Below are 23,127 nucleotides of genomic sequence, written 5' to 3'. Positions count from 1 at the left end.
CCATACCCCCACCATACAACTTTTTATTGTGGACTATGTTAGATTTGCCGACTGCATTCGCTGATCTCTTTGCTGTACCACGTCAAATTACATGACTGAAAATCACACCCCATATTATATTTACAGACTGAATGCCATTCTTCGAGTACAGTCATGCTCGCCCCTTTTTCTGCTTGACGGAACGGTGCTTTACGAGTTGTTAACAGCTTTAGAGTAGGTCAGCAGCAATATCTGCCCTTTATTTCTTTTATTCATTCTGGTATGGTATATAAAATATGAAGCATCAGACAGAGAAGTTTCTGTTCTGTTTGTGAGGTCCACAGCCTCTGTGCTGCCTGATGGTACCAGTGTTGTACCTGTGCTTTGTGAAGGGTTAATAGTTATGGTGCATTCAGCCTCCTTGTTGCTACATTCTGTGCATTGTACCATCAACTGAACTGTCATTGGTTCTTAACTCTTAACACATAAAGAGCTTGCCCCTTGACCAAGGTGAAAATAAAAAAATGTTTGATTTCAGCATTGCCTGTTGCAGGCTAGTTGGTTCATTTGGTAGGTATGTCACATTAGGTGATCAGCTTCACAGGAGCATGCTACCGACTGCCTCTGACTGGCTAAGATTATGAAAATGAAGGCTAAGACTGAAAATCGCTGGAAAAGTCATCTAATGTGACATAGACTTAACCTGACCCATAAGTTGCTGAAAAAAATAAACACACCCAGATGAGTTGACATTTGTTTAGAAATACAAACTCATTAGTTTTTGCCATTTTTCAAATAAACATGTTGTACAGAGGTTGTAGTCTGTAATGAATTCAGATGTAGCTTTTGTTTTATCATTCATGCCTTTAAATTGACCACATGTGTTATCTGTAGATTTTTTATTAACAAAAGGAAACTTAGTTGACTTAGTGTTCAGAAATCATAAAATACTAAAATACATAAAATAAAATTTGTACCGTAAATTAACAAGCCTAAACTGGAAAGGTCTAAGCTTATTAAAGCAGCATCTCTTTTAATTTATGCCACAGATACATGTGTCTTCTACTTCTTCAGTGCCCCCTTTTTCCCACTCCCAAGTTCAGAAAACAACATATACATCTGCTGTTCTTCTCCTTGAACAGGGCAACTTCTCATTCTTTTTTTCTCAGTTTATTACTCCACTTTCTTTAATGTAAAACAATGTTTTGGTCTTCTCTATCCTAAAGTTTACCTGCTTCCTTTCTATTTACAGGAAGCAACAAAGTATACTTCATCAAGTTGTCACACACGTGTGCATGGGAAGCAGCTGAAGGGCTTAGGAAATACTGTTTATACATCTGCCCAGGGGGGGGCGGGGTGCACTGACGCTCTTTCTGAGTTCTCTGCAGGTCTTACCGGAAATCCCACCAGGAGCCGCCATTTCCAGGAAGGACACATCACTTCCGGTTCCGGCCCCAAGAATGAGGTCACTTCCGGTTCCGGCCCCAAGGATGATGTCACTTCCAGTTCCGGCCCAGAGGACGACATCATTTCCGCCCTCTGTGCTATAAAGCTCACTGCCTTTGCTTAGGCAGGCAGTTCTGTTTTGGACTCTGTTGTGTAAACAACTGTGTAACAATGCCTCAAAGACTTTTGCAGCCGGGAAACCGTAATAAACGGGTGGCTGCCCCAAACCTTTCCACGTCTCTGGTCTCCACTTATTACAGTGGCGTAGTCGGCAGGATGGTGTCCCGATGAACCGGGACACGAACTATCAGGAACCAGGTGGGTGAGTACGGGGCCGAGTTTCGGGCGGGAGTGCGCCAGAGGGTCAGGAAGGGGCGGTGCAGGCTCTGCTCCATGAGCATAACTCGGTGGGGACCACCCATCTTGTGGAGAACGTAGAGGGGACCCACAGGCGTGGGCTGGCTTCTGGGGAACACACACGAGTGGCTCAGTATGCTCTCCTTGGCAGGAAAGCCGAGCTGCCCATCGGGACCAAGGTCCCAGTTAGCGATGGGTTGTCCCCAGGCCGGCAGGTGAAGGAAATCATAAACTGGGAGTTTAACCCAAGCAAAGGGCTGTCAGAGCAGGCTATGGCTCTCTGGCAACAGGTGGGTGAGTGGCTACGGCCATTGAGTTAACCCCTTACAAATAGTGCAGCAAGTGGCCTGTTTTCTGCTGCTTAAAAGACTACCCCAGGAATTTGCCCAGCCGGCCTGGGGCGAATTCCATTCTATGGACGAGCTGCTGCAGCTCTTGCAAACCCAGAGGCCGGCTGTGAAACCTGGGAGGGCAGAACAGCCGCTCTGTGGACTACCGGGAGCTATGTCCCACTAAAGCAGTCCCTTCCACGCATTCCAGAGCTTGTTCGAAGTCGCCGGGCCGTCTGGCTTGCGACCTGTCGGGGAACAAGGCGGACCGTAGGGGACAATGGCGGGGGTGTTTGTGTGCCCTTAGCAATCCCTGGCGGATAAACATACGGGGGAGCTTCTTATTAATGGACATAAGATAACAGCGCTGTTCGATTCCGGCAGTAACGTGTCTGTCGTTGCTCGCCGTTTTATTCTACCGCAACAGTGGATTAAAAGAAGACCAGTCTAAAATGTATACACGGAGATATCCGCACATACAATACCGCCCGGTGTTACGTATGTCTCGGAGGAACCCTTCGACAGCTTACCGTGGCGGTGCATCCGGATCCTCCGCTTTCCGTAATCCTCGGGCGACTGGTCTGATAGTAACGGCGGTAGTTTAGAAAGCATTCCCGAAAACTTATGGCCTCGTTATAGATGACAACGATTCATCTCAAGTTGCTTCCACACCGTGTAATCAGCCGACAGGGAGTGGGGCGGTAGGCCAAGAGAGTGACGAAGACACTCCCGGACCGTCGCGGGCTACTACGCCATCCACTAGCGCCCGGCAGCGAGGAGGAATCTCCGCCCCTTGAGGTCAGACGGACCCTCTCTCTGAGTTGCACTTTCAGTTTAGAGCAACACCGCTTCTTTCAAGAGAGAACAGTGGAATGGCGACTCTCTGAAACACATAAAGAATGCAGTGGTTCTCGTTAACGGCCAACGCGCATTTGCCCATGCCACAGGGACCTCACTTTGTCATTGATAATGATTTGTTGTATCGGGTCGCTGAACATGAGGGAAGGTCGGAAGTTGTTGCTAATCCCGCGGACCTACCGGCGGCAGGTTTGCGAGTTAGCACACTCCCACCTTCTTGGAGGCCATCTCGGCTCCGATAAAACATTAGAGCGAATTAAGCTCCGTTTTTCTGGCCGGGATTAATGAGGAGGTTCGCGCTTTTGCATTTCCTGTCCGGAATGTCAACTGCGGCAAATTCCTAGGAGGGACCGTGCTCCTCTGGTTCCCCTTCCCCTTATTGACGTTCCTTTGATAGGATTGGGGTTGACATAGTAGGACCCTAGAACCCTCAGCCGAGGATATAAATATATACTCGTCCTCGTGGATTATGCTACCCGATTCCCTGAAGCCGTTCCGTTGCGCGGCTACCACAAAAATATTGCACGGAACTAGTAGGAGTCTTTTCGAGTAGGCATTCCTAGAGAAGTCCTGACGGACCAAGGAACGCCTTTTACCTCGGAAGCGTTCAAGGAGACTGCCAAGTTACTGAAAATAAAGCATTTAAAGACCTCGTGTATCATCCTCAAACCGATGGCCTAGTGGAGAGATTTAATCAAACTCTCAAGCAAATGCTACGTAAGGTAGTCAGCAAGGATGGGAGGATTGGGACCAACTCCTCCCCTTGTCCTCTTTGCATATCGGAAGTTCCTCAAGCCTCTACGGGTTCTCTCCATTTGAATTACTGTACGGAAGACAACCCGGGTTTATTGGATATTTTAAAGAGGGCTGGGAAGGGGAGGCACAGCCCTCCACTAATATTTTGGAATATATCGCCCAATTGCGCGATAGATTTGATGCAATAAGACCGATTCTAAAAGTCATATAGAGGAGGCAATCAGCACAGGCCCGCCTTTATGACCGTGGCACGACTCTCCGGGAGTTCCAACGGGGATCGCGTCATGGTATTGGTCCAACTTCTCACTCTAAACTGCTCGCCCATTGGCTAGGCCCCCTCTGAAATTAAGGAAAGGAAGGGATTGGTTGACTATTTGGTGAAACAGCCCAATCGCCGACCAGCTGAGCGAATATATCATGTAAACCTGCTGAAACCGTGGAAGGAGAGGGTCCCGATCCCTCCTCGGACAGCCCTGCTCTCTCTCGCTGAAGTAAGTTCCCTTAATTTCGCGAGCAGCTATCCCCAGGCAGAAACAAGAGCTCGAAGCAGCTATCCGCTCTGTCCCAGAGGTGGTAAGTGAAAACCGGTCGGACCTCTCTGATTGCGCACGACATATTGACTGACCGGGGTGATCGTCCGTGGCGACCCTACAGACTCCCGGAGGCAAAGAAAGTAGAAGTGGAACTGGAAATCAAGCGAATGCTGGCACTAGGAGTAATCGAGGAAAGTAGTAGTCCCTGGTCCAGTCCCATCGTCTTGATTGCTAAGCCTGACGGCAGTTGGAGGTTTTGCAATGACTTCCGTCGGCTTAACCAAGTTTCCAGATTGATGCTTATCCCATGCCTCGCGTGGATGACCTCCTCGAGACTGGGACCAGCCAAATTCTTGACTACACTTGACATGACAAAGGGGTACTGGCAGGTTCCTTTAACGGAGTCCGCGGGAAAAACGCGTTTAGCACTCCTAGCGGACACTGGCAGTATCGTGTCCTTCCATTCTGGTTACACGGGGCGCCTGCGACTTTTCAGCGTCTGGTGGACAAAGTGCTCCGGCCCCATAACTCGTTCTGTGCTGCCTATCTGGATGACGTTGTCATCTATTCCAGCACCTGGAAGGAACACATACAGCAGGTCACAGCAGTATTACGGACACTGGGGGAGGCCGGGCTCCGAATCAACCCCAAGAAATGTTTCTTTGGATTGAGGAAGCCAAATATTTGGGCTACCTAGTGGGCGGGGTACTGTGAGGCCACAGTGTTCCAAGTTGCAAGCCATAATGGCCTGGCCCGTCCCAAACCAAGCGGCAAGTCCAATCCTTTCTCGGTTTGGCGGGTACTACCGCCGGTTTGTGCCTCGCTTCTCGAGAGCGCGCCCTTGACCGATTTGACAAAGAAAAGAGCTCCTAATACGGTGGTATGGTCTGATAAAGCGGGGGCTGCATTCAGTGACTTAAAAAGGGCTCTGACTTCAGCACCTATCTTGATCTCCCCTAACTTCTCTCTCCTTTTATCCTCCAGACGGACGCCGGACACAGGCTTGGGTGCCGTGTTGAGCCAAAGCGCCGACGGTGTTGAACACCCGTTATGTACCTGAGCGGAAACTGTTGGACAGGGAGACCAGGTGCGCGGCGGTGGAGAAAGAGGCTCTGGCGATCAAATGGGCGGTAACTCAGCTGCGGTACTACCTCTTGGGTCGCGTGTTCACTCTGGTGACGGATCATGCACCTCTGAAGTGGATGGCCCTTCACAGGGAGTCGAATCCACGGGTCACGAGGTGGGTTTCTTGACCTGCAGCAGTACAAGTATACGCTCGCTCATCGACAGGGGTCTCTTCATGCCAACGCCGATGCCCTCTCCCGGGCCCACGACCTCTCGGTGCAGGTCGCCCGACCCGACGGGTCTGGGCTGAGGGGGGAGTCTTGTCACACACGTGTGCATGGGAAGCAGCTGAAGGGCTTAGGAAATACTGTTTATTCATCTGCCCAGGGGGGGGCGGGGTGCACTGACGCTCTTTCTGAGTTCTCTGCAGGTCTTACCCGGAAATCCCACCAGGAGCCGCCATTTCCAGGAAGGACACATCACTTCCGGTTCCGGCCCCAAGAATGAGATCACTTCCGGTTCCGGCCCCAAGGATGATGTCACTTCCAGTTCCGGCCCAGAGGACGACATCATTTCCGCCCTCTGTGCTATAAAGCTCACTGCCTTTGCTTAGGCAGGCAGTTCTGTTTTGGACTCTGTTGTGTAAACAACTGTGTAACAATGCCTCAAAGACTTTTGCAGCCGGGAAACCGTAATAAACGGGTGGCTGCCCCAAACCTTTCCACGTCTCTGGTCTCCACTTATTACAAAGTACTGTGATACTTTTCCTAAAGGAGCACTACTGCTAGATTACTGTAAACCTTAGAAAGGCAGATCCTGAAAAAATGCTTTTTTTTATGATTGACTAATTAATTTACAGATCACTGATCAAGTCAAATCTACTGAAAACCTGCCTATTTAGAAAAGCGGACAATCGGTTAGAGCTAGTACAAACATGGAACTGGTGCAAACATGGAAATAAGGATGATGATGGTGTCTTTCATGGCATTATGTAACTGTGTCTCTTTATTTACAGTACCTTCTTCTAACCTTTACGCCCAGTTAAATGGACTCCAACTGTGCATGGATTCAATGAGCATCCTGTGGATCAACCTGTTCACTCTTGGGCTTTTGCGTAGCTTGGAACAGATTAAGGCATTCTACAACTTGCAGGATACTGGGAAAGGAGATGATCATGTTGACATCCGATTAGATGTCTCACAACTCAAGGTAAGATCCCACATTTTTATCTGTTAATTCAGTAGGTTATTGTTATCTTGATCTTCTTAATCTTGATCTGTAGTACTTAGCTTCAGGCCCATTTACTATCTACAGGTTTAATGTTTTTTTTTGCTTTCTTTCCCTGTGTCCTCTGTTATGTTTTACAGTTAATAAGTTTCATTTACAGACACTGTACTGGAATAATCCAATATGCTAGTTAGAAATCAACAACATTACCTTTTAAATACTACCAAGAGTTAACAAAACATTAAATTCACAGTGGCAACAGTAACATGCAATATATTAGTTTAAATTATACAAAAAATAGAAGGTGGCACTATAGCTAATGTGATAATGCAAGAACTGCATGTTTTGATAGTTTTAACCTCAATTCTTAATGAATTTGGCTAAAAATTGATGAAAGTACATTTTGCATTCCATTATTTATGTAATTGAGGCACTGTTTTGCCCAAAGGTAAGGTAGAAGGTAATTTTGTGCATGTTGATTTTAATTTGTGATGATTTTCTTTAGAAGGGATTGATAAAATATCTAAAGGTGAGAAGAGCACTTGACTTGCCACAATCATGCAGTTGTATCTTAGTTTCTCAGACCTATTGCTTTTTTCAGTATACTGGTATTATACAGGTTATTTTTGTTTTATTTAATCAGGTGTTCTACCCGGCTTTCTCTAATAGAGTGATAAAATGTGTGTTACATGCGTAAAATAAATAAAAAGCAAATCTGATATTTCCGACCTCCTCATTGCAGCAGAAAGACGTTTATTAAGGCCCTTTTGGTAAGTAGGTCTGTGGCTGATTGGCATCTTTTAAATAATTAATCACTGCATTCGTGTCTTTGTGTGGGGGGCGTGGTAGTGTGGCAAGAGCAGTTCCCATTTGATATGCTAAAGAGAGCGGGCTTGAGAGAGAGAGAGAGAAGGCTGGGAGCTGGGACGTGAGCCCATGGAGAGTAGTGTGTGGCCAACAATCAGTGACAGTTGAAATGATTCGCTTCAGCCGAGTAACAACAAGAAGCAAAAAGTGACCAGGATTTTGGACGGCTTACCGCAAAAGACCAGGAAGGCAGCGGGGGTTGAGGAGGCTTGGAAGGAAAATTCCAAAGTGAGAGCCATGGCCGTTGGAGACCCAAGACTAGGTCCAGAGAGGGGTCCTTACCATAGCCATGGGACAGCAGGGACCTGGACCTGTGGAAAGTCAGAAGGGCAACTACTCCGCTGCAAAGCCCGATGGGAATAACCAGGGGAGCCGCCAGTGAAAAGGATACATGCACGTGGTTTTTAGAAAAGGACAGTTTCCTGTCAGTTGGTTTTAACCTCATTTTATTGACTTTATTTATTCTGGTTTTAACCTCCGCCTCACTTTTGATTTTATTAACTATTTCTTTATTTACTAAACTTTTTTGAAGCACTGCACTTTTGAACACTTGTGATTTTTGAACTGGTTTTAAGAAAAGCACTTGAGTACTTTTCACCATCCCCTTTTCATGTGTGTTTTGTCCTCGTATGCTAAGCTCATCTCAATTGCAGTATCGATGGTGTTGGGCTCAAGAGGCTCCAAAAAATGAAGGGGTGCATTGAGTCAACTTGTATTGTCATAGCCCTTTTAAAATTTTACCATGAAATTAGGTGTAAGATTTAGATGAATAGAAGTAATTTTCCAGGATAAATAATTTTCTGAACCGTAATAATTTTCTCAGTAGTTCCGTACTAATATTGAAATGTTATATTAGAATGCACCACAGTTGTAATGTACGACTCGATCACTGAGAGATCACACCCGCCCCAAGCAACACTTCTTGTGGATCCCCTCTAAATGTCTGCCCCCTCTTACGTAATCTGACTTTTGTAACCCCGATGATGCATACAGTATATCGCATTACAAATGGGTCAATTGCTTGTTTATTATTTGCCCTAGGCAAAAACTGAATGGAACTTTTTTTGTCTGTCTTGAAATGAGTATTCGGTAAAGCAGGAATTGATTTTTGATACAATCGGCTGTTAAGAAGTTATTGAGTAGCAAACATCTAATTCTTTTTCAACACGCTTAAATGTTTAAAAGTTCTCAGTAATTATTGTCTTCAACATAAGCATCTGAAATTGGTGTTTTGTTACACTGTCATGTCTTATTCTTCAGAAGAAAAAATCAAGTCATTATTATGTTGTATTCTGGAGATACTGGGGTTAATAAATGTAGTGTTCCAACAAAAATGGCAATTTTTAGTAAGGTTGTTCCAGACTTATTTTTTTCTAGATATTTATAGATAGAAAATCAAAAATATGATGAGACTATATTGTAAGTTGGAATATACTGGAGATAACTGCAGTTTTGTAGAAATAGTTGCAGTGGTTTTCGTGTAATGCTCTAACAGGCACTGAAATAAAATTGTATATATCTTATACAGTTATTATAAAACAGCCGCACCTTGCTATATAAGCAAAAAATTCCAATCATAAATATAATCAGTCTGACATATCAAGGAAATAATTAAGATAAATTAATCATAATCAACCCTTGAAATTACATCTTTAAGCGCAGCAAGCCTTTTGATACCAAATACAGTAGTGCATTCTGTTATTAATTACAATGTTAGACATTAAATTAGGTCTAGCCTAGTGTACTTATTTAGAATAATATTGGTAAATTCCTGCTAAATTCTAAAATAAACTCTGTACTGTTCCATGCAAAAACATTCATTTTCTTTCTAGTTTTACATAATAAAATGCATTATTTTCCCATGGAGTTATGGAGATGTTACTCCAAATGTTCTTGTAAAAGCATTAGGAATAATTGTAAATTCAACACTTCCTTGACATCTAAGCAAATATACCAAACCCATCCTCAATTTTTATTTAAGTTTAGGACAGTTGAAAAAATATATGACATAGAAAGTCTGGAACTATATGGCATCATTTACAATCTAGGAATACAATTTTCAATTTTAAGACCAATTACAGTGTTCTCTACACAGACTGATAATGACTATGTTATGAATCACTGAATTCCATTCCTTGTTTGAAATTGATAGTGATGTTCCTTTCCCAAAATTGCCAAAGTTTATCTACCATGTACAATGTGACATTAATTGATACAGTCTAGAAATACTATCAATATATTCATCATTACATGCTAAAAAATATTCAGATGGGGTAGTGATGAAATATTAGGAAAATTAGACAGGTAAGTTTTCAAAGATTAAAACTTTTAAATAGAAAAAGAAGTGAGTTAAAGAAGTTCCGTATTTAAGACCGATTCGATTAAAGGTTGCCAACACATTGTCAGAATAGATAAAGATACCTAATGACTTTGATAAATTAATCGTGTGTAAGTTAATGAGACCTGGAATATGAAATTATCTTGTAATGAAGATGCAGTGAACAGTGCCTCAGACGTGAAGTGTTTTTTATGTTTGTTCAGTATTTTCAGCAATTGATGCACAATCCTGTTGCCAGTAAATTGATGATAATTGCTGACAACAGTAGCACAAAGCAACGCATATATAAAGAATTTCAAGCAAGACCTTATTTTAAAGCCAACCAAGCAATTGTATTTCTAATACTACTTTCACAGCCACAATTAATATTTATGAGCTAGAAGTAATGTTTGAAGTCTGGTAATGCCATACTACCTTCTTCTTCTTCCTATCTCTGGAGTTTCATCCTTTTAATACTTTGTCAACCATATAAACAAGCATATTTGTGTACAGCACATTTGATTGTATCAAATTTAAACATTTTCTGTTGAGTGATTTCCTGCGGTAACGGTAAAGTGAAATATACATGGAAGTACTGATTTTAATTTGTTTTCCTGTTCTAGAGTTGAGGGGGATGCCCTGCCAACGATAGTGCATTAAACAGAATATCACCATTACATCTATTATGAGGGAATTGATTCAAATTTCTACTGCTTTGGTTGATGGAAAAACCTAAAAATTTGTTTTAGTAAGACTTGTATATTAAAAGCACATATGTTTTTGAATAATGTTGGAAAACAGTTTAATTGGACTTATGAATATGGTTTCACCTCTTTTAATGAATCATTTTTTCAAGGTAGAACATTCCTTACGAAATATTGATGTCTGGTTAAGCTATTCCTTTAGGAAATATTCAGAGTTCTTTTGAATTGCCAATTTTTCCTTGCTTTCTGTCTTTATTTACGTTGGTTTTCAAAGCTATTTACAGTATGCATAATGCAGTTTTATTACCATAAGTACATAGTCATTGGTGGACAAAAAAAATACCCAGAGAACAGTAGAAAAAAAAGGGTTTCATTATGTATATTTTATTTCGTAGCGATGAAGCACTATTAAGTATATGTTTGAGTATAACAAATAACGTTTTGTACAAGTAAACCTTTTTATAAATAATAAAACACTTGAACCTAGCTTTTAAATATTGAGCAAAGTTGCCTTTAAGTAAAATATACCATCTTTTGATATATAAATGAATCATTAATTTTCTTTCTCAATCATGAAAAGTTAAAATTAAGTCTTGTTGGTACAGGGGAGCCCTGGTGCTTGTATATACTGTAGTTATCATCATTATAGATCATTATAACTTTTTTTTTCTTATTTCAGTTCTTTCTTGCATTTACAAATGTTTATATCAATAATAGAAAGCATCACTCAAAAAACTGCTATGTTTGTTTAACTGCATGTTCATTGTTTCCATTTTTAGTCTTGCAATCATGTGGCATGAACAGATAAGCTGAAATCAGTAAAACACAAAGTTTCTGTATGCTAAAACCTGATAGCTTGACATGTTCTAGATAGGCCCATGTTACCAAAATTGCTTTAACAGTGTTTATTACCTCCATACTGCCTCTGTGCCCTTCTTAATGAGTACAGCATTTAAGTTTCTGAAGCTTTCTCTCTCTCACACAGCTGCTGATCCCCCTTGAGTCAACGTACCTTAATCACCCAGATCGACCACTACACCTCTCTATTCACACATCTCAGGCAGTGCTTACGAATACACGCCATTCTGCTCATGGTACGCAGGCTGACCTCCAAGGCACATGCCATATTTTTGCCAGAAACCCCTTTTTCCAGCCAAAGGAGAAGCCAGAGTTCCCTCAAGCCAAGGACAACTTTGACCCACTGCCTTCTGCTTTCTTTCACCATGCCTTTGAAGGAAACATGCTGTCTGATTTGTCAAGTAATACAAAATTACTTAGGTCTCAAGATGTGTGGTCCCTTTCACTCTCCCGGCTGGCATTGGACTTTGAAGGAGCACGCCGAGGACTGAAAGGGAAACCTCAGCCTTTTCTGGAGCCTTTTGCTATGTCAATTTGGATATGCTGTCCAGCTGCCTTTGAAAATGTACCCTGCCCAAACTCCTTCATCCCTGCCTCTTCCTGTTCTGCTTACAAAGGCTCCCGACTCCAGTCTTCCACAAGCTATGATAATTATTTAGGTGCAAGATTATTTCCAGAGAAAGTAGGAACTGGCTTTAAGTCAAGAACTGTACACAACCTTGCCAGCATGGACTCAGTAAGTAGTCCGACTAGTTTAGAGATGAACGGAGAGCGAAGTGAGTATGAGATGGAAGAACCAAAACAAAAAAACATGGCCTCCATTCATGTACTGGTGCAAGCTCTGTCACCAGTCAAGATGAAACTGAATCATTATCAGTATGTAGCATTGCTACGCATGAAGGATAGCTTGTCTCGACTAACTGAAGAGTTAGCTCAGGACACTCAAGGACTCACCAATAGACAAGCTGACCCTCCCACTGTGTGTGTGGGTGTACTGCTGGATACTGCAGATGTCATTTTATTCCTCCCTCCCTCCACTAGTGAAGCCGAGGAGGAACGCTCTGTGGCTGGAACAGAAAGTCCCAGTCTGACTGATTCAGACCTTTCCCCAACAAAAGAACCAACTGGGTCTGTCACCTTGGAGGACAGTGGCATTAGCACTATTCGAATAGCCACTGAAAAGGTGGAGGAGGCCTGTGAAGCTGTTGAAGCCCTAGAAGAACCTACGTCCTCTTTCCTTCTGAAACCCTCCTTGACCCCTCAGGATGAATCCTCCTTTAGCTTGGAAGGGGAACTGGCCAGTGCCTTGACGGTGACTCTGGACCTGACCAAGGAGGCAGTGTCGGTTACCAAGGATGCCTTCAGCATCCTGAGCAAAGACAAGATGACTGCCACCATGCACAAGATGCTCTTCCAGCCTTACACTAGGTATATGCTCTCTATTGCAAAAATAATAGAGAAGGTATCCACTGAAACAATAATTAACAAATCACTTTGGCTTGTTTTACTTTTTAAGAGAGCAGACCACTCGAGTGGACGAGAGCCCAGGAACTCCAGGGAAGTCTCGTGTTCTAACCATGAAGCATTCCCCCTCTCAACACTCCTTTGAAAGCACCTCGCTGGATGGTAGCCTTCCTGATGAACATCTCTCTGTTGACAGTGACAACAGTGATAATTTTGTCATCCTAATGGATTCAGGTATGTTTTTTTGGTGTTTGTGAAAGGTGGTAGTTTTGCTCTCAAAGCTGAGTATAATAAATATGTCCACAAACAATGATGAAACTATCTTATTACATCAGTCTTAGCTAGATCTGCATGAACTCATAGTCTTAAATTAGATATGTGCCTAAGCTATGCTATCGTGTGTGTCTTACATTCACTTATACTCCAGAATCTGGACTGGAATCCATGCCCCTATTGGACAGCACCCCTTCTCTGCAGGCAGACACCTTGAGTCGTGCAAGTCCAGCCCTGGGGACTGAAGGAGGCTCCCAGCCAGATTTGAGCAGCACTCCATCACAGAGTACAGAGGACATGAGTCAGGAAATGGTGAGAGTATCCACTGGATCTTAGCTCTTTACACAAATAATAGTACAGCCTTGGTGACAAGATGTTACTGCTTTTTACCCAATACTCATCAGCAGCACCTATTTCCCTAAAAAAGATCTTGAAAGCATGGAGCAGTTCTAGAATTGTCTAGCATGTATTAATTCATTCAGACTCTGTTATATAAAAAAATATACACCACAAATGTCCTGTCTACAAAAAAGACAAGCTAGCCAGAACCATATATACTTATTCAGATAGTGTCCAAGCTCCAGTAGGATTGTTTTTGCATGCTAGATGACTTTAAGGTATTGGTACTACCGAATCGTTCAAATACACAGGTAGTAATGAAGTTAGTTTGTAGAATCACAGTATGCAGAGAAGATATCACAATGACCGTATTGTTTATGTCTGTGCCAGAGTAGCAAGAAATCTCATAAAATGAACAGACTAACAGTATATTTGCAATAGATTTTCTTGCTTTAGCCATCTTTTATTTACCAGTTAAACAGAAATTATGGTAGCTAGCTTATAAGAACAACAAAGGTTTACACGTTGCTTGATGAAGAAACTTGATAGATAAAACCTCTTTCCAATATACTGTACTTTGAAGGATATTTGTATTTATTTTATTGTCATTACAAGTCAGGCCACCAAAGACCCCCATTTTATATAGTTTGTAAATTCAAGTGATTCTTAATTGAAGAGCCCAACTAAAGCCATTTCTTTTAATATTTCTTTTCTGTTTTTGTAAATTTCTTATTTACCCAAAGCCTTGTTGTTGTCTTTCTTTTATCCCCCAGTTTTTGTGCACCAACATTAAATGTAGCAGTATACCTGCCAATTAATGGGAGAGATTCTGATTTTCTGTTTTTTTGTTTTTTTTTTGTTTAGGTATCAGTCCTGTTGCTCCAACTCAGAAATGTGAGCTGTGCTGTGGACATTAAAGGGGATGACCTGTCCCTGGCATTAGAGGCCCAGGATGTGATCCCTGAGCAGCTGGGTAACATGAAAGTACAGCAGCTCCTGAGCGGAGAGACACTTGGTAAGAACATTAGGACAAGTTTTGAAAAGGAGTGCTTAATGGTCAGTGTCATCGTACACTATGGAGATTAGCCTTCTCAAGTGATAGTAAATGATACCTGCTTCAGTTGGTGCTGTGGCCATTTTTGCAAAAAGGGTAGATTTGAATTGCTAATTTAGCTCTCTTCGACTGTTTTATGTAGTAAGAGTTGGTATAGGAGTTGTCAGGACTCCGTCATGCCACATTAAGAAAGAAATCAGATAGGAAATGAAACAAAGTCACGTAACCAGCAATAGAGCTAGACCAACAATTATCACCTGAAGGGTCCATCTGCAGCCTCCTCGCAGTACAGCAAAGAGAATTGTCTGCATGGAGTGTTTTCTCACTATAAGGTACATTTGATCTGAGATGTCTCTAAAAAGAAATTTTAAAAGTTGCGGTGTATGATCGTGTCTTTGGAAATGAGCAACTACACAAGCACTCTGAGCTACCTCCTGCAAGTTTTGTGCAGTCGCTACATGAATCACTAACTATCTGCATAATCTTGAAAAATGACTCCAAAAAGATGGAGTAAGTCAGTGCCGGTCAGCTTAGGAAATCGGCCTTCCTACCACATTGCAAAGATCCGTTTTCTGTCTTGTATCCCAAACGCAAGCTAATGTACAGAAACATAACCATTAATGATCAGAGTAACAGTTTCTTAATGAGATAATTGATGAATAAATGGTTTTGTATCCTATAGCAGTCAAGGGCAGATGGTTATACAGTTGTTTAAAAATCAGAGTGTTTAGGGAAATTGATTGTAGGGTTTTTGTGATGTGCCGAGAACACATTAAGATTTTTTTCTATTTAAAATAATGGGAAATTGTTTTTGATGTGCAATATTTGCTTTATAACCTGTTTTTAATAATGGATTAAAGTCGGCTAAGAACTAGAGTGCCATGCAAAAGTATTCAATCCCCTTGAAAGTCATTATTTTCTGTTTGACAAAAGATTTGTATGCATATTTATCCACTCAGTATTTTTAATTTGAACTCCTATGCCATAACAATACATTTCCTAAGTTAAAATAAACCTTTTTCTGCAGATATTTAGCTGGAGAATAACAACTCAAAAGTTAGTGTTTGCATAAGTATTTAAACCTCTGTGTTTTGGAAGCTCCAGGGTTATACAAATGATAAATTAAAGGTAACAGTCATTTGACCATAATTAAACATAACTAGGTACTACTTGTGAGTCCTTTATATCTCTCTGGATATAAAAAGCACCCTTTGTAAGGGCCATAGTCTTTGTGAGACAATCACTGCAAAAAGTGATTGCACAAGGCAGGAATTGTTTGAATGTCTCATTAAGCACTGTTGGATCCATCATCAGAAAGTGGAAGGTTCACCACAGCACCCAGACTCTTACTAGAACAGGCTGTCCCTCAAAATTAAACATCAGAGCAAGATGTCGACTGATGAGAGAGGCTACTAAAAATCCAACTATCACGATTGGGAGTCTGCAGTGCTCTTTGGCTGAAACTGGAATGAAGGGCCATGGGTCCACAATTTCAAGAGCTCTCTATAAAACAGGCCTTAACGGGAGGGTAGCAAGAAAGAAGCAATTCCTTAAGAACGTCCACATAAAAGCATGTATGGCATTTGCTACAATGCCATGACCCAGTTAAGATGTCGGAAATGGTTTTATGGTCAGATGAATGCAAAATAACTTCAAAGAGGTATCCATCCATCTATTATCCAGCCCGCTATATCCTAACTACAGGGTCACTGGGGTCTGCTGGAGCCAATCCCAGCCAACACAGGGCGCAAGGCAGGAAACAAACTCTAGGCAGGATGCCAGCCCACCGCAGGGCACGCACACCAACACACCAAGCACACACTAGGGACAATTTAGGATTGCCAATGCACCTAACCTACATGTCTTTGGACTGTGGGAGGAAACCCACGCAGACACAGGGAGAACATGCAAACTCCACGCAGGGAGGACCTGGGAAGCGAACCCGGGTCTCCTAACTGCAAGGCAGCAGCGCTACCCACTGTGCCTCTATGCCGCCCCTTCAAAGAGGTATGTGTAGCGTAAAACTAACACTGTCAATGCCTCAAGCAACTCATAACTACGGTGCAATTTGGTAGTGACAGCATTATGCTATGGGGATGCTTTTTCATGTGCTGGGACTGAGAATCTTGTCAGAGTTGAAGGGACAATGGATAGACACAAATACTGCACGATATTGCAGGAGAACTTGTTCTAGTCTACAATGAACCTACAGCTCAGGAGAGGAATCGTCCTTCAGTATGACAATGACCCTAAGCATAAGGCCAAAGAGAAACTGGAATGGTGCAAAAACAGAAAGGTGAAAGTTTTGAATGGCCAAGTCAAATCCCTGATCTTAACCTATTGAGAATCAGTGGCACTACTTAAAAACTGCTCGCCATCTCACCAACTTAGAGGAACTATAGAAATTCTGTCAAGAAGAATGGAGATGAATCACTCCTGAACAATGTGCAAAATTGTTACATGTTTACCACAAAAGAATGAAGGCTGTTATTGCAGCAAAAGGATTCTCAACAAAGTATTAATGTGTAGGGCTTGAATGCTTGAGTGCTTCCGTTTTAACACTATGACCCAGCACTTTGTGTCAGATTCTCACAACTCTTTGCATAAATATGTGCTTTTTGTTTACCACATTAAATGTACTTCTTCTTAATTTACACCAGTGTCCTCGAGCACACAAGTTACTACTAGATTGAAAGAATTCTGCAGGGCTAGTGCTATCAATCCCAGTTAAAATCTTGAAATACCTGGATTGTCAGAGTTGAATGGACAATGGGTATACAGAATTGTGATGGTTATCACATGTAGATATGATTTCGAGTCTATTTAATTTGGCAGATGGGCTGTGAATTTTCATTTCAGACAAGAAGTGTGCTTAAATTGGCTGTCCAATACAAGCTATTGTAGCATAGGAAAAATAGTAATAGTAAACTGTGATGAAATAATTATGAAGTAAAAGATAAGTCCAGTCAATGTAATTTTTGTAGAGCACTCTCCCACTGTGCAGAGGCTTAAAGCACTGAAGCAAGTTTACAAGTAAATTACTGTTACGCATTTTACTGATTCTAAAACACACACAAATAAGTTGATTAACACAAAACTGTATATGTTCATTAATATTCATGAAATATGACCATTTGACAATAGAGCAGAGGAAAACAAAAACTCCTGTCGGCAGCATCCCTGTAAAAAATAAATAAATAAATAAATAAATAAACCTCTGGGGTTTCACAGGCATTGTTGAAAGGCAGGCGCAGTCCCAGCAACCTAAGCCTGCTGGACCCCTCACCCTCTTCTAGGAATTTGTACACAATCATCCGTTCTTTTATATTTTTGAACTCCAGTTTGTTTTTACTTTCAAAATACTGTTGTAATGAAAAGTTCCTTAAATTAATGTGTGCTCACTTTTTAATGTTCTTAATATATGGGGAATGCAAATTCAATGGTCTTTTGAATGTAGTCGTTTAACGTATTTGTATGCCACAGAGGGATATTCGATTTAGAAAGGCTGAGAACATCTGAACTGCAGCCCATTAAAATGGAGACAATTAAAAGCTAGGGATAATGTTTTGCTTTCAGCCACAGGAGATGCACAAACCAGTGTGTTTCTTTGTGCCGGTCCCAAGCCCAGATAAATGGGGAGGGTTACGTCAGGAAGGGCATCCGGTGTAAAATTTTGCCAAATCCAATATGCGGACAACAATACAAATTTCCATACCGGATCGGTCTAGCCCCAGGTTAACAATGACCAACACCAGTACTGTTAGCCAACAGGGTGCTGGCGGAAATTGGGCTACTATTGGCTGAAGGAGAAGAAGAGGGGGGAGACGTATCTGGAGGCAGGAGGAGAGGAGGAAAGTAATGAGAGTGGAGCTTAGGGTATGAACTTTGAATGTTGGCAGTATGACTGGTAAGGGAGAGAGTTAGCAGATATAATAGAGAGAAGGAAGGTTGATATATTATGACTAAATGGAATTTAGATTGGATTGGTGGTGGATTCAAATTATTCTATCACAGTGTGGATGGAAGGATAAATGGGGTAGAAGTTATTCTGAAGGAACAGTATGTCAAGAGTGTTTTGGAGGTGAAAAGAGTATCAGGCAGAGTAATGATTATGAAGCTGGAAATCGGAGGTGTGATGATGAATGCTGTTAGTGCATATGCCCTGCAAGTTGGGTGTGCAGTGGGTGAGAGAGAAGATTTTTGGAGTGAGTTGGATGAAGTGATGAACAGTGTACCCAAGGGACAGAAAATGATGATGGGAGCGAATTTCAATGGGCATGTTGGTGAAGGGAACAGTGGAGACAAGGAGGCGATGGGTAGGTATAGTGTCAAGGAGAGGAATGAAGAAGGTCAGAGGATAGTGGATTTTGCCAAAAGGATGGACATGACTGTGATGAATACATATTTTAAGAAGAGGGAGGAACATAGGGTTACGTACAAGAGTGGTGGAAGATGCACACACATAGATTACATCCTATGCAGAAGAGTTGATCTGAAGGAGATTGAAGACTACAGAGTGGTGGCAGGGGAAAGGGTAGTTAAGCAGCATAGGATGGTGGTCTGTAGGAAGACGTCGGAGATCAAGAAGAGGAAGAGAGTGAGGGCAGAGCCAAGGATCAAACAGTGGAAGATGAAATAGGAAGACTGCAAGGTTGAGTTTAGGGAGGAGGTGAGACAGGCACTGGGTGGCAGTGAAGAGTTACCAGACAGATGGGAAACTACAGCAGATGTAGTAAGGGTGACAGCAAGAAGGGTGCTTGGCGTGACATCTGGAAATAGGAAGGAGGAAAAGGAAATCTGTTGGTGGAATGAGGAAATACAGGAGAGTATACAGAGAAAGAGGATGACAAAGAAGTGGGATAGTCAGATGCAGAAAGTAGACGAGTACAAGGAGATAAAGGCGCAAGGTGAAGAGAGAGGTGGCGAAGGCTAAGGAAAATGTGTATGATGAGTTATATGAGAGGTTGGACACTAAGGAGGGAGAAAAAGACTTGTACCGATTGGCTAGACAGAGGGACCAAGCTGGGAAAGATGTGCAGCAGATTAGGGTGATAAAGTATAAAGATGGAAACTTACTCACAAGTGAGGAGAGTGTGTTGAGCAGATGGAAAGAGTACTTTGAGAGGCTGATGAATGAAGAGAACGAGAGAGAGAAGAGGTTGGATGATGTGGAGATAGTGAATCAGGAAGTGCAACAGATTAGCAAGGAGGAAGTAAGGACAGCTATGAAGAGGATGAAAAATGGAAAGACCGTTGGTCCAGATGCCATACCTGTGGAAGCATGGAGGTGTATAGGAGAGATGGCAGTAGAGTTTTTAACCAGATTGTTTAATCTTTTTTATTTTATTTTTTATCTTATTTTATTTATTTTATTTTATCTTTTTTTTTAACTTGGAAAGTGAAAGGATGCCTGAGGAGTGGAGAAGTGTACTGGTGCCGATATTTAAGAATAAGGGGGATGTGCAGGACTGCAGTAACTACAGAAAAATAAAATTGATGAGCCACAGCATGACGTTATGGGAAAGAGTAGTGGAAGCTAGGTTAAGAAGTGGGGTGATGATTAGTGAGCAGCAGTATGGTTTCATGCCAAGAAAGAGCACCACAGATGCAATGTTTACTCTGAGGATGTTGATGGAGAAGTTTAGAGAAGGCCAGAAGAAGTTGCATTGCGTCTTTATAGACCTGGAGAAAGCATATGACAGGGTGCCTCGAGAGGAGCTGTGGTATTGTATGAGGAAGTCGGGAGTGGCAGAGAAGTACATAAGAGTTGTACAGGATATGTACAAGGGAAGTGTGACAGTGGTGAGGTCTGCAGTAGGAACGACGGATGCATTCAACGTGGAGGTGGGATTACATCAGGGATCAGCTCTGAGCTCTTTCTTATTTGCAATGGTGATGGACAGGTTGATAGACAAGATTAGACAGGAGTCCCCGTGGACTATGATGTTTGCTGATGACATTGTGATCTGTAGTGATAATAGGGAGTAGGTTGAGGAGACCCTGGAGAGGTGGAGATATGCTCTAGAGAGGAGAGGAAGAAGGTCAGTAGAAACAAGACAGAATACATGTGTGTAAATGAGAGGGAGGTCAATGGAATGGTGAGGATGCAGAAAGCAGAGTTGGTGAAGGTGGATGAGTTTAAATACTTGGGATCAACAGTACAGAGTAATGGGAATTGTGGAAGAGAGGTGAAAAAGAGAGTGCAGGCAGGGTGGAATGGGTGGAGAAGAGTGTCAGGAGTGATTTGTTACTGATGGATATCAGAAAGAGTGAAAGGGAAGGTCTACAGGATGGTAGTGAGACCATCCATCCATCCATCCATCCTCTACCGCTTATCTGAGATCGGGTCGCGGGGGAAGCAGCTTGAGCAGAGATGCCCAGACTTCCCTCTCCCCGGCCACTTCTTCTAGCCCTTCCAGGGGAAGGCCAAGCCACCACATCTGACTCCTATCGATGCGGAGGAGCTGCGGCTCTACTCTGAGCCTCTCCCGGATGACTGAGCTTCTCACCCTATCTTTAAGGGAAAGCCCAAACACCCTGCAGAGGAAACTCATTTCAGCCGCTTGTATTCGCGATCTCGTTCTTTCGGTCACTACCCATAGCTTATGACCATAGATGAGGGTAGGAACATAGATCGACTAGTAAATTGGGAGCTTTGCCTTACGGCTCAGGTCCTTTTTCACCATGACAGACGGATGCAGAGCCTGTCAATCTCACGCTCCATTCTTCCTTCAATCGTGGACAAGACCCCGAGATACTTCAACTCCTCCACTTTTTTTACTCGCAACCCTGAGAGGGCACTGCACCCTTTTCCGTCTGAGGACCATAGTCTTGGATTTGGAGGTGCTGATTCCCATAGAAGTGGGACCAGCTATGTTATATGGGTTGGAGACGGTGGCACTGACCAGAAAGCAGAAGACAGAGCTGTAGGTAGCAGAGTTAAAGATGCTAAGATATACATTGGGTGTGACAAGGATGGATAGGATTAGAAATGAATACATTAGAGGGTCAGCTCAAGTTGGTTGGTTGGGAGACAAAGTCAGAGAAGCGAGATTGTGTTGGTTTGGACATGTGCAGAGGAGAGATGCTGAGTATATTGGGAGAATTATTGTTAATTATTCTGCTGAGCAGATGTTCCACTGAGCACTCACTTCATGATTTGTTTAGACTTTAAGGACATGTCGAGCCAGTTTAATGATGGATGTTTCTGTGAGAAGAAGGTCCTTACACAGTTTCCTCTGGTAGATGCAAGAAGAGATTTCCGCATGAACAATGGGTAAAGCAAGTGAGCAACGTAACTGCAGCATCACGCTGCTGGATCACTTGTTTTACCAATTAAAAGGCATGGCCTTCGGTTAAACAGCTTAATTGGACAAGACAGGATTTTTGTATTGCTAATTGGGCTTCTGTTTTCAACACCAGAGTAAGACATATCAACTGTGCACTGATTATAAACTTACGAATGTATATGTGGTTTGGTGTGATTCTTGCCAGGTACTGTAGGTGTGTGTGCAACATTAAATTAGCACCATAAACTAAAACCTGGTGGGATGGTCTGTAATTGTTTATTTTTCTTTAGGTTTAGTGTCCCCTCAGAGGCCAGTATCTGCTGCTCCCTGTCACCCTTCCATGCTAGCTCTCCGTTTTGAAGTTGGGCCTGCAGCAGTGCGTCACTCCCCACTAGCGGAAAGCAATGGTTTTCTACATGTGAAGCTGAGGGAATGTACTACAGAGTTGCTGACTTCCACACTGAATAACTTGGGCCCTTTCCTGGAAGATGAGTTGGTTGCTGATGTTCTGCCAATGAGGATAGACCTGGCAGATACGTCTGTAACACTCAAGGTATGGCTATGGTTTGGTGGCTTGCACCCTACTAATTGCTTAATGCATATTTGCCATTTTACTCATGAACTGCATCATGTCATTTCTGCAGGATGATGGCCCACGGGTGTATCCTACTTCCCCTAAACCTATTCCAGTCACTTTCTGTGTGGATCAGTTGACCCTGGAACGCTGTGAAGATGGTGTATTTTATCTGAAAGGTGAATTTCTTTACTACTATATTTGCACAGACTTTGGTGCCCAATGAGGTACTGGGGCCAAAAAAATGAATGTTTAATCATTAGTAAAATTAATTAATTGATTATCTACTTGTCTTTATTGCATGCTAACAAAGTGACCCTAGCAGGCAACTCCAATGCAAAAGCAGACTAAAGGGGTCATTTTTGCAGAGTTAGATACAATAAGCCATTTTTATCCTTAAGGATGATTGCCTTGATTGTTATGAAAAATTACTCTTTCATTGTGCATTTTTTCAAGCCAGCTTCTCTCTGACAATCTTACTTGCAGGTGTCACAGGCTTTTCTGGAATACAGATCAGTCTTCCTGCCATGATGTGTAGTGTTCCTACATGAGCCCATTTATCCTTGAGATAGGATCACCATATGGTCCTTGTTGCAGGAAAATTTTAACAGATCAAACTAGCCCATTCTCAGCTAAAATACTAAAAACAATGTTTCTTTAAGAATGTACACCAGCAGTCAAAAGGAATAATATCAAAACAAAGATGTCACAGCCACATACATGTTTTGGTCTGAATTTAAAGCTAAGTGGGATACACTTACACATTTTGTCATGCTGGAACTAAAAATTTGATTAGTCTATAGTTAATAACCTTTTTTCAGCATTACAATTTGGAGAA

General features: G+C 42.4%; 1 protein-coding gene across 1 annotated transcript in view; it reads left to right on the top strand.

Moving 5' to 3' along the window:
* uhrf1bp1 (UHRF1 binding protein 1) overlaps positions 1–23,127 on the top strand; it is a 90,637-nt gene that overhangs the window by 66,625 nt on the left and 885 nt on the right. The window contains exons 13-19 of the mRNA XM_039748682.1: positions 6,339–6,532; positions 11,424–12,724; positions 12,813–12,994; positions 13,188–13,345; positions 14,237–14,387; positions 22,006–22,268; positions 22,360–22,468. Of these exons, the coding sequence (XP_039604616.1) occupies positions 6,339–6,532; positions 11,424–12,724; positions 12,813–12,994; positions 13,188–13,345; positions 14,237–14,387; positions 22,006–22,268; positions 22,360–22,468 (2,358 nt within the window). The remainder of the gene's footprint in view (positions 1–6,338; positions 6,533–11,423; positions 12,725–12,812; positions 12,995–13,187; positions 13,346–14,236; positions 14,388–22,005; positions 22,269–22,359; positions 22,469–23,127) is intronic.

Source organism: Polypterus senegalus, chromosome 3, assembly GCF_016835505.1.
Source record: "Polypterus senegalus isolate Bchr_013 chromosome 3, ASM1683550v1, whole genome shotgun sequence".
In the NCBI taxonomy this organism is placed as follows: Eukaryota; Metazoa; Chordata; class Cladistia; order Polypteriformes; family Polypteridae; genus Polypterus; species Polypterus senegalus.
This window is presented reverse-complemented; position numbering and strand designations above follow the sequence as displayed.